Raw genomic sequence first — 15,183 nt, 5'->3', positions numbered from 1 at the left:
GACCACCTGTGGGGCAGGAGTTACTTACCCAGCAGGTGAAGAAGGGCTGAGAAATGGGAACAAGTTCAGCCTTGCTCTGAACTTTCCAAAAGAACTTCCCAAGGACTTGAATCTGGTATTTTTAGCCTGCCCAATAGTATGGGCAGAGGTAAACAGAAAAGGTCAGTGAGAGGAGTTCATTATGCCACCCTAAGAAATTTTTCTGGGCAGATTGCTCTCTTTGGGGATTTCAGCTTCCCCATTTGTACAATGGCTTTACATTGTTTATTAATACACCTTTTCACTTCCTGCTGCTCCCATCAACAGTCACCAAAGTGAAGCATCCTTACACCACCACAGACAATTTATTCTTTATTGATTAAAAATGAATGAAACATGCAGCAAAGTACAAAGTCAAAAAAAAAAAAAAAAGGGGAGGGGAAGTCAAATATTTTACATCTTCCATAATCTAGCATGTCATAAGGAGGAACCTCCATTTATTGATAAACCATTATTCTGTCCTCCAGATTATTAAGAGTGTCAGCTGGCTCTAGGATTTGGTTCACAACTTAAGCAAAAAATCCCAAACAAATCCATGAATCATTTAGAAAGACCATACGTTTTACAAATAGCATTGGCACATGTTACCTTGTGCTAAGTTCCTCCCCCCAGGACCCAGGAGAGCTTAGGGGTCTAGGGAGAGAGGTGTATCCTGGACCACCACTCCCAGGAAGGAGCGAGCTTGCTCACTAGGTCACGTGCTGTCTCACCTGTGAAGTTTCTGTTCACTCATTTTTTTTCAGCATCACCGCACATGCCAGCAAAGGGAGTCCACCATACATCACGCAGAAGAAGTAACACTGTCCTGGGGCTTGGTGTCTGGCTCCTAATTCCCAGCAGGGCAAAAGATGAATGGAAAAGAAAGAGAAAGCCCCAGCCCACTTCAGTTCAAAGGTCATGCCTGTCCCACTGCAGCTCACAGGTAATGGCCAGCAGGAGAAACTCAACAAGGAGATGGGCTGCTGCTTACTTCCAGCCTGGGCTTTTGATCACCTCCAAAAAAAGCTAGAACAGAGTGATGCCGCTACCCTCTGGATTCAGAAATAAGCAGACTAGGAAGGGCTTACTTGAAACGAAAATACAGACTCTAAGGTTAAGCCCCTAGTCTTGTGCCAAAGGGGACATTACATCTTTTCCATAAACTTATTCCTACCTTCCTGTCCTTTCCCCCTCAACTCTCTTCTAAGAAAAGAAAAAAGAAAAGCTAAATATCTGTCCATCAAGCTGATCAATCTTCTGTCTCCAGGCTCAACAGGCTCCCTCCTTTTACCAATCCCGCCAGGACTCTGGCATCTGATCCTCGGATCTATTTTCCTCCCAACCCTCTCATCCCAAACCATCCCCTCCCTTCCTCTCCAACACCCACCCCTTTCCCAACATGCCTTTGTATCCAGGGCCGGTGAAGAAAGCCCAAGATTAAAACTACGAGCTCAGAATGAAATTAAAACTGTAACAAGTCAGTTGTGGGGAAAGCTTTCAGAGGTGCTCCAAGAAAAAACTAGGTAAAGCAATCTTGTTATTCACAGACCAACAAAGATGGAAAGGGATCAACTGATTCTGTAAGAGGCAGCTCTCCCCTTTCACTGGGGTCAAAGCCCATCTTTTTGTGTTGTTTTAAGGCCAGATTGAGGATCTCTTTCATTTGTAAAACTTGTTAGGGCTAATCTGCAGTTAGATAAAGGCTGACTGTGAAACAGTAGGAAAAAAAAAAATCAACCCCACTGGTGATTCACATATTGCATTATGAGTGCTCTTTTTTAAACCTAAAGAATAATTTATATTATTTCTGTAGAAAATCAAATGAACACTGTCTACTCATAAATCCTAAAAGTCACGGCACATGTGGTTTCACGTTCCATCTTGGGTCAGGTTCAGCACACAGAAGTGTGGACCCCCTCCTAAGGGTCAGTGCAGGAGAGGGGGCAGAAGGCAGGCCTCTTTGGCCTAGGGCGAGTCTCCTTTATTGCTGTAGATATCTCAGCTTTGCATTTCCTCATGACTCGGAGGCCAGGCAAATTGATTTTCACGGGAGGATCAAGGAGCAGTTTTTCTTCAGTTGTTTTAAGATCTGAAATAAATACTTCCACACTGATATGAGTCATGATTTTTTCCTGTTCAAAACACCACTGCTGGGGTAACTCTCGTTTATAAGCCGTTATGTGATTTTTTTCCCTAAAAACAGTCCAAAGTTCCGCTTTGAAGGGTCGGATGGCTGAAGTTCAATTACAGTCAGATGTTTTGCACCAGCTGAAGTTAAGGCGAGCAACCCTTTCTGGAGCAAGTAATGAAGAGGGGTGCCTGAGAGCAGCTTCAGCAAAACGCTTAGAAACATCATCAACAAAACAAGAACACAGTTTAGGTTGCCTCCTTCTGAGGCTGTGCTTTTTCCTAACGAAGGTTGCTAGAATTCATATCAGATACAAAAAAAAAAAAAAAAAAAATCACTAAACTAAATTCTCTGGGCTCCAGCTGAACAATCAACTTTTAATTGCTACTTCAGTGGTAAAGAGATATCCCAAGATGCCCACATCCCGTCTGGTGTGGGAGAAGAAGCAGGATGAGGAAGCCAAATAGAGCTGCTACTTTCCACCCAGCGCCATCACTGGAGTAAGGCAAGATGAGCTGATAGACCTCCCTCCTGGGCCTTGAGGCACCCGGGCCACTTCTCAGATGGAGGAAGACAGGGGATGCGTGCAGTAAGTTTACTAACGGAACTCTTTAAAAGGGATGCTGGCCACTGGTGATCCAACTTTTCTTTCCCTGTGGGAAAAAGCAGGGATGATGGCAGGAAAAACATAAAAGAAAGACCTCTAAAGCTCCTAGCTGGGAGGTTTGTTGCTGGGTTCTTTGGCAGTAGTGGGTTTAGGCCAACAGAAGCAACAGAGACACGCATGTGTGGAATCTCCTTCAGCTGCCTCTTCCAGGGCTGTGTTTTAGCTGATGCTGAGCTGGGCAAATCCTATTAGTTTACCATCATCAGGAATATCTGAGCCTTCGACACCAGATGCCTAAGAACCAAACAAAATGAGAAGCCGTTGTTATTCACAAACAAAACTGCAGGTAATAATTAAAACTGACATGGGGATTGTGAGAGAGAGGGCAGTTGGGGAAAGGTCTCTGAGATACAAACAGGAGGCAAATAAAGGTGTAGGTGGAGTCTAGGTACAAAGGTGGAGTCAGATTGACAATCTCTTTTGAGAATAAACAGTTGAGGGCCTCGGGTAGGAGGCTTCCTGGGAGGGAGAAGGGAAGGGAGGCCAATGAAGAGAGACATCAGCCCAGGGCATGGGGAGGCTAAACAAACAATCACCAGACTTGATTATTCTCATCACTCAGGGAATATGGAAGCTGGTCTGCAGAGGCTGCTGGTGTGGAAAAGTGAGACAGTTTAACAAGAAGGAAGGGATGAATACCAGTTTGAAGGTGACAGATCGATTTGACTGGGGTTCTTCCACAATCTTCTGCAAATTAGCTGCCACTATAATCATAAAAACAGAGAAGGTAATGACAAGTTACGTAAATCCACATTTCAACTATATGTTAACAACTTAAATGGTAGTTCAGAATCTCCTACATACAATCAAAATGCAAGCAGAATGCTTGCATTTAGGGAGCAAAATGCTCCCTAAACAAGAGGTGTTTTAAAACACAAGTCCAAGTAGCACAAATAAATCTTACCACTGTCAAATTAACTTTCTTTAAGATGCCGTATTAACTAAGGAATGACACTCCAGTTAAAGAGGTAGGACTTGCCTATTCATGGGCCAGAAGGCCCTAGAATGGGAATCAGCCAATTATGTGTAAAAATGACAGAGACACGTGTACCCCAATGTTCATCACAGCACTGTTTATAATAGTCAGGACATGGATGCAACCTAGATGTCCACTGGCAGATGAATGGATAAGAAAGCTGTGGTACATATATACAAAGGAATATTACTCAGCTATTAAAAAGAATGCATTTGAATCAGTTCTAATGAGGTGGATGAAATTGGAGCCTATTATACAGAGTGAAATAAGTCAGAAAGAAAAACACCAATACAGTATATTAACACATATATACGGAATTTAGAAAGATGGTAATGATGACCCTATATGTGAGACAGCAAAAGAGATGTAAAGAACAGACTTTTGGACTCTGTGGGAGAAAGCGAGGGTGGGATGATTTGAGAGAATAGCACTGAAACATGTATATTATCATATGTGAAATAGACTGCCAGTCCAGGTTCAACGCACAAGACACGGTGCTCAGGGCTGGTGCACTGGGATGACTTAGAGGGATGGGACGGGGAGGCAGGTGGGAGGGGGTTCAGGATGGGAACACATGTACACCCACGGCTGATTCATGTCAATGTGTGGCAAAAACCACTACAATACTGTAAAGTAATCAGCCTCCAATTAAAATAAATAAATTAAAATAAATAAATAAATAAATATTTAAAAAATGACAGAGACTATTCATGGTTCACAAAGCCTAAACTATTTACTATCTGGCCCTTTAAAAGTCTGCTGACTTGTCCTCCACCATGGTCTTTTCCTTCAAAAACATGTACCTGTGGCCTGACTGGGCCTGTTCTTACTTCCTGCTTTTTTTAAAGGACTATATCTGTAATGATTTTTTTCTTACCTCTTGGCTGCCCAAGGAGAGCTCATCCTCCAAAATGGATTAGATATGGCCAAGCTTACTCTAACTTGTGACTTCTGTCATTATTTCTACGATCTCCCAGAGACCTGGGTGAGCTTTCACTCACTATCACTGAGGGTAACAAAGCAAATTCAGAAGTGAGATTTTTCTTTTTTGTTAAGAAAGGAGCTATTCCCAACACCTATTTCAACAAAGCCAAGAACCATTCCTAGAACCATTCGACCTACTCAGTAGAATCAAGGCCTGATTTTCTAGATCCTAAGGATATAGGCAAAGAGACAAGGGCACAAGGGCAGAGCACAAAGTAGTTACCTATGACTAAATCCCTTCCATCGACGAGGCCGGCAGAAATGAGTTCCTGAGAGACACCCTCTGCTGTATCTGCAAAGACAAAGAAGAAAGTGATCCATTTTCTTGTGCATGCAAGTCCCTGCTAACTTCCAAAGCAGGTGCCGGCACGGCCAGACTAAAGCTAGCTGCTAAATCCACAGACCCAAGGTGGTGGTGGGGGGGAGGCCTTCTTCCACACAGAGGTTTTTCCTACCACCAGGATTACCTCAAGTGAGGGACTATCAGAGGTTGAGCTAGAGGACAGAACCTGGATCAATCAACCAGAAGGCAAGTATGAGCTCAGTGTAAAGATAACATTCTAAATGACGGCATAGCTTAGATGGGGTCTTGCCTTTGTCAGAAGAGTGCCTGACAGTGATGCTGCAGAAGAAACTACTAGTCTGAGGGCAACCCTGGACCCAGCGCTGTGAGCTTGGGGATGTGACGACGTGTATGTAACATCTCCTGGGATAATAACACAAAATGATTTAGTCCCAATTAAATCTTTTTTTTTTTTTGGTCACACTGCAAGGTTTGTGGGATCTTATTTCCCTGACCAGGGACTGAATGCGTGCCCTTGAGAGTAAAAGTGTTGAATCTGAACCACTGGATCACCAGGGTATTCCCCTCAATTAAACCTTAAGAAAACAAATTTTAATCACTTTTCTTTGGGGATCACACTCCTGGTTTTTTTTTTTTTTTGTCATCCTTCTTTTTTTTTTCCCCTAAAATCATTTTCTTCTGTATTCTGGTAGGCTTTCCTTCACATCCAGTCATCCGAGGTTGTATTATCTGAGTACATATAGTCTATGGGCATACAACTAAAAAACTAAGAAGATGAGGCGAGAGTACCATCAATTAACCTCATCTCTAACTGACTCCTTCCCAAGGCCTGAACACTAAGGCCCTCAGAGGGAATGAGAGGGCCTCTGGGGAGGGGCTGTGCACATACTTGTGCCGATGACCAGTGATGTGAGTGAGTACCTTAAAGAGCAACTCTGCCTGGCTTTAAGGCAGAAATCAGATACATCTCTGTACATGTGCATTTGTTCTCGTGTTCTCAGCACTTCAGTGAGCTGCTCATGAGACCGAGGCAGCGGGAAGACTACGCATGGCACACAGGACAGATGCCCAATAGCTGTGAGCCATTTCACAAATACGGATTCTGAGTAACAAAGGCAAGAAAGAAAATAATAAACCTTGTCCCTGGGAGAAGTTCACGGACAGAAACTACGCGTGACGGGGCTCGGCTTCAGCTGGGAGGCAGGGGACTGGAAGCCTTGCTGTTTCCTTACTGTCAAGGAGTACAAACATGCTCAGTAATAAGAGCCAGAATTCGGCACAGCGGCAGATCCAGCTACACCTCTTCTCAGCTGTGGGAACTGTAACCAGTTACTTCACTCTCTCTAAACCTTGATTTCATCATCTATGCAATGGGGACAATAATCTTTCCTTAGGGGCCATTTTGAAAATTTAATGAAATGCTGCTTAGCACAACATCTGCCATAGTAAACTGGAGCTATATTTACTACTGCTTGTATTATACTATATTTTCTAAATGAGGTAGTTGTTTAAAAAAAAAAAAAAACCAACAAAAAACTGCGTTTTTACTTTATTCACACGTACCCTCAACCTTTAGGCCAGGAACATTTGTATCACCCTTTAAGAGGAAAATATACCTAAAGGACAGAAACTTCACACACATTTTCTTCAAATGACAAATGAGCAGTTATTTTGTTTTCAATGTTTTGATTTTGATGCCTCACCTCTCCCAGGAGTAAACTCAAATCGAATATCATTTAGTTCTTTTTTTGAATTCCTATGAAAGAAAACAAAATGTGTAAAATAAATTTCTGAATTTATACATTCAGAGTCTGACTACATATATCAGGAAAACTACGCCAAGAGAAAGATCTTTCTCTCCGAAAGACCAGATGATCTGTCCTAATGAGCTCACACTGAGGGCTCAGAGCAAATAACTCAGGGTGATCATTTATTAATAACTGTCCTACAACTCTTTTAATCTATGTCCTTCACTGGTCAATATATGCCCATTCTCATCCTTACACCCAACAAGACGACCATATTAAACCAAGAGGAATATATGAAAGAGCACTGGGAGGTGTGACTAAAATGACAGAGGCGGCTCTTTTCTTCCTTATCTCCACTCCTACCCCCCCCCCCCCCACCCCTCTGCCGAGGATAGTACCTTGCCCACCACTGGGGATCAGTCTGAGCAGACTCATAGAATGAAATGCATGATGCGCCCTCAATTCCACAGGGGTTCAGAGGAGAAGGATAAAGAATATACAGATTGGGATAATGAGGAGAAACTTTAGAAATACTAGTAGTTTTGTTAGATAGGATGTAATGGACAGGAAGGCTTTGGGAAGGGAGAGAAGATGGGGACAGGAATGGGGTCCATACTGGCTGGAGAGTTAATAAAAGGCTTCAGAGATTAAAATGTGACTGATGAGGGATAGTAACAGTGATTGCTCACCACACCAAGTACTGAGATTAACCAAGCTCCCTGGAGGTTCTGGTTAAAGATGGAGAAATTAGAATACCATCCATAAAGGCAGATGTGCCCAATTACTTAGGACCCAAATCCATTTTATCTAAATAATGTAGAGGGCTTAGGTCTATTTGACACATGCTTGATGTTACTGAAATCGTGCTTAAAATATAGCTCCCCAAATCCAACACAACCTGCCCAACAGGGATTTTCTCCCTCACACCGCCTCTCTGCACTTGTTTACATGGACTTATACTTCGCTGCATATCTACTACTAAAACTTGCTTTTAGCTATGCTAAGTACATAATAAAAATCAACTTCCAACACAGACTTGACTATTGCATTTCATTTTCTCCTTTCTCAGTGTCTTAGCGCAACAGCTAATAGTGCTGTACTTAGTCTGCTTAATATGTAACTGTTCAATCTATTCTTTCTGAAAGCTGAATAAAATTAAGGTCAAGTGTTCAGTATCACTTTTGTGATATGACTGTCATGACAAGTACAAACACCTTCAAAGATAACAATATGCTAAACTGAACTTCAAAGTCTTCATCAATGAGACTAAGACTCTAGCCTCCTCTTCCATAAACAAGTCTGGAACACAGTCCATTAAAAACCACCCTTCAAAAAGCTAACTGCATCACTTACAAGCGTTCTCTCCCCTTCTGAAGCATATGTCAAGCAACATTTCATACTCTATATTAACTGATCTAAGATTTTAAAACAAAAATTTTAAAACAGACAAGTAGTATTCTTTGTACACAATTAAAATAGGATGAAATTACCAAGACATTGTATGATTCAGAATGATTTGGGTTCAGATATACAGAATAGGCTTCTGTAAAGAAAAGGTAGCCAAGTCTGCTTTCTTCACATTTATGGCATAATTTCATTGCTCTTAGTGGTAAAATCAAAACATTTTCCAAAGGGACAATCACAGAGTTTGGGACTGACATGGACACTCTGCTATATTTAAAGTGGATAATCAGCAAGGACTTATTGCATGGCACAGCGAACTCTGCTCAATGTTATATAGCAGCCTGGATGGGAGAGGGTGGTTTGGGGGAAGAGCGTTTACATGTATACAAATGGTAGAGTCCCTTTGCTATTCATCTGAAATTATCACAACCTTATTAATTGGCTATATACCCCAATACAAAATAAAAAGTTCCAAAAAAATAAATAAAAATCTGAATTTTAACCACCTCTTCAAAAAATAGTTAAAAAAAAAACCCCAGAACATTCCCCAAATAGGTCCTGCTGCCTCATCTCTGATTATGGTCATACTGAGATGACTAGGAAGTCACATGTGGAAAGAGGAATGGGTCAATGGTAATTCAGGCCCTCACACTACTGCTATTGTATCGAGGGACATAATACAGCTGACAGCAAACACACACAGTTCTACCCAGTTACTCTCAGGCATGCACAAGAAAAGGAGGAGCAACTTCCAAAGAGAGATCAGCACATTCAGAGTATTCAGAAAAGAACAACAAAATGTCTTACTTACCGTAATCTTAGTACTAGACTGATTGGGACCTTGGTTTCTTGTGAACCTGCTCCTGAAGACAGAGCCTGAAAAGCATTGAAAAGTATAAAGTCATTGCCTGGAGTATTAAGTGTGGTGGTGACTGATGCTCGTCTAGAGATGAATCATCCACTTGGCAGCAATTTTCTTCACCTCCAGGTGTGGGCATCCTAGTCCCCAGGACTCCCTGCTGTGGGAGGACATGCACCCTAAGGCAGCAGCAATAGCTGAATGTCAGTCTGAGTCAAACACAATTGGAAAGATCACTGTCAAACCTACATCAGATGCCATACACAGTCACATTTCAATTTTGCATTTTTCAGAACTCTGTTCCCTTCTACAAGAGTGAAGAAGAAGACATTGGGTTTTTCCCCTTGAAAAAACCTGCCACTGGCCATATATCTGTAGTAAGGCCTGAACTGGCTGCTGCTCAGGAAACCACCCAACCTGGAGGTTCCAGATCTTTAATCCTCTGAAAACCATAGAGCTGCCCCTTGCTTACTGGAGGATATACATTCTATTTAGGCTGTTTATAAAACAAATCCAATCTTTTCATCAGTTTTCATAAGATGACTGTCTCCTTTCCCATATGATGGGCAGAAATGAAAAGCTTAGGCAAAGAAAAGGTTAAATGTAGTCAGGACTCTGACTAACTGGAAACACTCAGATAGTGGTCTCCAAAGGCAGAGCACTGCTGGGATGCAGGTGAAAACATCTGAACTTCTCTTTTTATTTCTTCCTACCTGAATTTTAGGAAAAAAACAAAATAAAAGCACTGCTCCTATTTAATAAACTCGTAGACTCTGAACTCTTAGTCTCACCACGGAACACAGTCACATGTTGCAGACAGTATTGCGGTCTCCCAAGGGAAGAGTGGTGGCTACACCCAGGGGCGGGGGCAGTCCTCAGGGGGCCCTCACACCCTCGGCACGCTCAGTGCCTTCTGATTTAATAAAGGTCATGTGTGCCTGACTGGGTGGATTCATAGATCACTTTATGACATGTTAATAAAATCAACCCCCACAAAACTGACAGGTATCTTAAAAAGAGCAATGCAGGAAAACCATGGTTTGGAGGTAGTATTAACAAAGATGACAGAAGAGCTAACAGTGCTCCCTAGTGGCAGCTGCATTCTGAACTTAAGCATAATCAGGATATAATAAAAAGCTGACAAGACAGGGAAGCCCTTCTCGTTCGGTCCACTGTCCAAGCAGCGGGCACTGTTACGAAAGGGTCTCACTGGGACAGTGAGTACATGTGTCTCGCCCAGCCTCCTGCAGCACTCCTGGAGCTCTCGAGGTGGTCCCTCAGGTGCCTAAGTGGCACACCCCGCGAGCAGCTCCCTTTGGGGGTGGGGGCAGGCACTGAGATCAGAAGAGAGGAAGGAGGCTGACAAGAAATTTCAACGCCCCAAACCTTTGCTGTTTGGGATAGTTCCATCATTAATTTATTTTGGTGCTCAAAAAAAAAAAAAAAAAAAACCTGTGATCTTTGTTAAACTCTCTTATCTGCATACATGTAAAACTGTGAGAACAGAATTTCTAACTTGTTTCAAAATCTACCAGGACATCATCCTTAGCGCACAAGGTGGTGTTCCACGCTAGCCTCCACCTTCTTCTCCACCCAGAAGGCTGACCACAGAAGAAAGCAGTCCCTGCTGTACCTGAGCTGCTACCGCTGGCTCCGCAGTGGGTGGCAGGGAGACTTGAGTGGGTTGCGCAGCCGTCGGCCCTGCTGGCTGAGGTAGATGAGCAGAAATCTGTTCTGGAACTTGGAGTAAAGTACCCACAGGATCAGCTGTGGAAAACAGCTGTAACAATAACACAAGCAGTGCTGCATAAGCTGAGAGGAGAGGGAGGTAGGCCTGCTGACAGTCGAGCAGTGTTAGGAGGGGCGATCTTTTCAAAGTAGTTCTTGTGTAGTGAACTGGCCCATCTCTGCAACCTCAGTACACCTCTTTCAAATGGAAGTCAAATATGTCTATGCTTTTCTGTTTTTAAGAACTTTTGAGGTGTAAGTTTATGTCCCACTAAATCTACCTATTTAAGTATACAACTCAATGGTTTTTAGAAAATGTATACTTGTATAAATATCTCTACAATCAGGTTTCAGCACTTCTATCAACTCAAAAAATTCTGTGTCCATTTATAGTGAACTCCTAACTCCCACATTTAGCCTTAGGCAACCACTGATCTACTTTCAGCCTCTATCAATTTGTCTTTTGTGGACATATCATATAGACCAAATCTTACAATATGCACTCTTTTTGTGTCTGGCTTCTTAGCACAGCTTTTTTAATCAGTCATGTTGTAGCAAGTACCAGTAGTCCATTTTTTTTTTCCTTCTTCAGAACAGTAATTATTTGTATCATATTTATTTTTAACTATATCTATGCCATCTCCTTTGCCCAGCAAAGCAGCACCTACAATATATAGACTTAAGTATATACTATGAAATTCTAGAAGCAACACTTTCCTATATTGGGGACCCTCCTTTACTTATAAAGAAAGAAAATCAACCAGTGGTTCCTTAACATATCTGAAATGCATTTCAAAATGAATGTGAAGCTTTGTAACATTAAACATTATTTTGCATGTTTGAAAATTTCACAAATTTTAGTTATGTAACTTTGGGAAAAAAGATCAATGTTGAACACAAAGTCAAGTTAAACATATTCAAAATTATAAGTTAGTAGGGAAAACAGTATCAATGCAATGGCCAAAATTTAGAGTTAAAAGAGAAAAAAAAATTAAAAGGTCAATGAGAGATCTAATAGCTGTTATCATATAAGCAAAATCAAGGAGACAAGGACGTATTAAAATTTTGTGTTCGCTGTGCTTCACAGAGAGGAAACCAAGTTACCTACTGGTTTTAATTTTTGATAGAAGAATAGAACTTTAAGATTAGTCTTGAAAATGCCAATTATTATTAATATGGGCTTCTCTGGTGGCTCAGATGGTAAAGAATCTGCCTCCAATGCAGGAGACCTGTGTTCAATCCCTGGGTCGGGAAGATCCCCTGGAAAAGAGAATGATAACCCACTCCGATATTCTTGCTTGGCAGGCTATAGTCCATAGGGTCTCAAAGAGTCAGACATGACTGAGTGACTAACACTTTATTAATATCGAAGGACTGTTGCTGAAGCTGAAGTTCCAATACTTTGGCCACCTGATGCAAAGAGTACATCATGAGAAACGCTGAGCTGGATGAAGAACAAGCTGGAGTCAAGATTGCCGGGAGAAATATCAATAACCTCAGATATGCAGATGACACCACCCTTATGGCAGAAAGTGAAGAAGAACTAAAGAATCTCTTGATGAAAGTGAAAAAGGAGTGAAAAGGTGAGCTTAAAGCTCAACATTCAGAAAACTAAGATCATGGCATCTGGTCCCATCACTTCATGGCAAACAGATGGGGAAACAGTGGCTGATTTTATTTTTCTGGGTTCCAAAATCACTGCAGATGGTGACTGCAACCATGAAATTAAAAGATGCTTACTCCTTGGAAGGAAAGTTATGACCAACCTAGAAAGTATATTAAAAAGCAGAGACATTATTTTGTCAACAAAAGTTCGTCTAGTCAAGGCTATGGTTTTTCCAGTAGTCACGTATGGACGTGAGAGTTAGACTATAAAGAAAGTTGAGCACAGAAGAATTGATGCTTTTGAACAGTGGTGTTGGAGAAGACTCTTGAAAGAGTCCCTTGGACTGCAAGGAGATCCAACCAATCCATCCTAAAGGAGATCAGTCCTGGGTATTCACTGGAAGGACTGATGTTGAAGGTGAAACTCCAATACTTTCGCCACCAGATGTGAAGAGCTGACTCATTAGAAAACACCCTGATGCTGGGAAAGATTGAGGGCAGGAGGAACAGGGGATGACAGAGGATGAGATGGTTGAATGGCATCACCAACTCAGTGGACATGAGTTTGGATGGCCAGGAGTTGGTGATGGACAGGGAGGCCTGGCGTGATGCGGTTCATGGGGTTGCCAAGAGTCAGTCAGGACTGAGCGACTTAACTGAACTGATGCAAAGAGCCCACTCATTGGAAAAGACCCTGATGCTGGGAAAGACTGAAGGCAAAACGAGAAGAGACCAGCAGAGGATGAGATGGTTAGATTGCATCACTGACTCAATGGACATGAATCTGAACAAACAGCTGGAGATGGTGGAGGACAGGGAAATCTGGTGTGCTGCAGTCCACGGGGTCGCAAAGAGTCTGACATGACTTAGGACTGAACAACAACAGGCTCCTCTGTCCATGGAATTTTCCAAGCGAGAATACTGGAGTGGGTTGCTGTTTCCTCCTGGGCCTAGCAGGCCACACTCCTTGGAGTAGCAAAGAGTCACACTTGACTGAGGATGCAGTAAGCATAAGGCAGGTCAGCCTAACAGGAGTCTGTTTAGTAGGATTTCCTATCATGCCATTTGACTAGTATAAATTCCCATTCCTATTTAAGCACATACAAAAAATGTGCTTAACATTAAAACCAAAAAAAAAGCACATATACTTTAATGATTCAACAATCACAACTACTTACCTCAGAATTTGTTAATGATTCTTTCACTCTGGGAGACTAAAAGAAATACAAAAAAAGGAGGCTTGTTAACTGAAAACTCAGGTTACTTGTAGTCAGTTCCAAAACTGCACGGAATGGTAAAATGCAAGTCAACTCCATTTCATTCTGATCCATAATTAAATCATCGGTAACTCTAGTGAGTTTTCTGGAAAAAAAAACTAAAATGATATGACTGTATTCTTTGTCCAGCTAGCCTGTAATGTATCAATATTAAGAGTTCAGAACTTTAAGTTTATAAGCAAACATAAAGGGACTATCAGGTAGTAGGGAGGTCACATTCTTCAAAGTACAATTCTTTCTACTAGTCATCAACATATTACATGCGTAATTTCTCACATTAAATGTAAACATTCAAGCTAATTATCCAATATATTCTTAAAGCAGAGTAATTCTGATTATGGACTTCAGTAAAGAAAACTTGAGCCAAAACTGAAATTCCAATTATAATCTGCCATATGAAAATTTAAAAGTTAAATTGATTTAGTAAATCATAAGTTACCAGTAATTCTGGATACAAGCACTGGAAAATTAAAAAAACAACGTATCTCTAAACATATTCAATTTATGGTAAATTCTACCAAGTGTGAATGTGGATTAAGGTCAATTTATAGGTTTTTAAATTTTTCATTACCATTTTATTACTGAGAATCAAGGTTCATGCAATACCTAAGGTATCACAGCAAGTATATGCCAACAAAAAAATACCTTAAAAAAAACAACTTTGTTTGGAAATAATTCAAACTTACAGAAAAATTGTTAGAATAATACAAAGAACACTGCCATACTCTTTACCCAGACTCATCCAATATTAACCTTTCTCCTTACGTGCTTTATTAGTGTTCACTTTCTTTCTTTTTATATATATTTAATCAATCCTGTACCATTTGAGAATAAGTTGTATATAATCATGGCTCTTTACAACTGAATAGTTGTGTACTTAAGAATAGAAATATTCTATTACACAACTTCACTCTACTAAAATTATCAATTTCAGTAAATTTAACAATACTTTAATTAACTACCCATAATCCAGCTTTTCCAATGACTTGCTACTACCCTTTAGGGCCTTTGTTTTTCTCGTATAAGATTCTGTCTAGGACCATGTGCTGCAGTCAGTCATCACGCCTCTCTAGATTTTATCTGACACATGATCATTTCCCCTGCCTAGTACATATTCTGAATAGACTGCTCCTACGGGTCGCAAAGAGTTGGACACGACTGAGCAACTGAACTGAACTGAATTTGTGCTCTGATGTTTCTTCATGATTCAAAGTGAAATGAATTCTACATAGTGATTATCTTCTTATGATATCGTGTTTTAGAGAATCTCATGTATCCTTTGACCGTCATTAGTGATGTTAATTTTAATCACTGAGTCAAGGCATCTTCTGATTTCTCAGGTAGGGCAGTAGCTATTTTCCCCCTTGCAACTAATAGGCAATCTATGGAGAGATAATAGAAGACCATGTAAATAAATAGCCTGTTTATCATAGATTTCCCATTTATTTAGCACCCACTGATGATCTTTATGATGGCTGTAAAATG

The 15,183-nt window shown here is 41.1% G+C and overlaps 1 protein-coding gene across 2 annotated transcripts in view; it reads right to left on the bottom strand.

Moving 5' to 3' along the window:
* Positions 1-338: 338 nt before the first annotated feature.
* OXSR1 (oxidative stress responsive kinase 1) overlaps positions 339-15,183 on the bottom strand; it is a 91,810-nt gene continuing 76,965 nt past the window's right edge. For both annotated transcript variants that reach the window (XM_061127802.1, XM_061127803.1), the window contains 7 exons: positions 13,600-13,635; positions 10,722-10,868; positions 9,041-9,105; positions 6,781-6,833; positions 4,997-5,065; positions 3,453-3,517; positions 339-3,047 (listed from right to left, as the gene is read on the bottom strand). In XM_061127802.1, coding sequence (XP_060983785.1) covers positions 2,973-3,047; positions 3,453-3,517; positions 4,997-5,065; positions 6,781-6,833; positions 9,041-9,105; positions 10,722-10,868; positions 13,600-13,635 — 510 coding nt within the window. In that variant the 3' untranslated portion in view covers positions 339-2,972. The remainder of the gene's footprint in view (positions 3,048-3,452; positions 3,518-4,996; positions 5,066-6,780; positions 6,834-9,040; positions 9,106-10,721; positions 10,869-13,599; positions 13,636-15,183) is intronic.

Source organism: Dama dama, chromosome 24, assembly GCF_033118175.1.
Source record: "Dama dama isolate Ldn47 chromosome 24, ASM3311817v1, whole genome shotgun sequence".
Lineage (NCBI taxonomy): Eukaryota > Metazoa > Chordata > Mammalia > Artiodactyla > Cervidae > Dama > Dama dama.
Note: the sequence above shows the minus strand (reverse complement) of the source record. Positions and strands in the feature narration are given on the sequence as shown.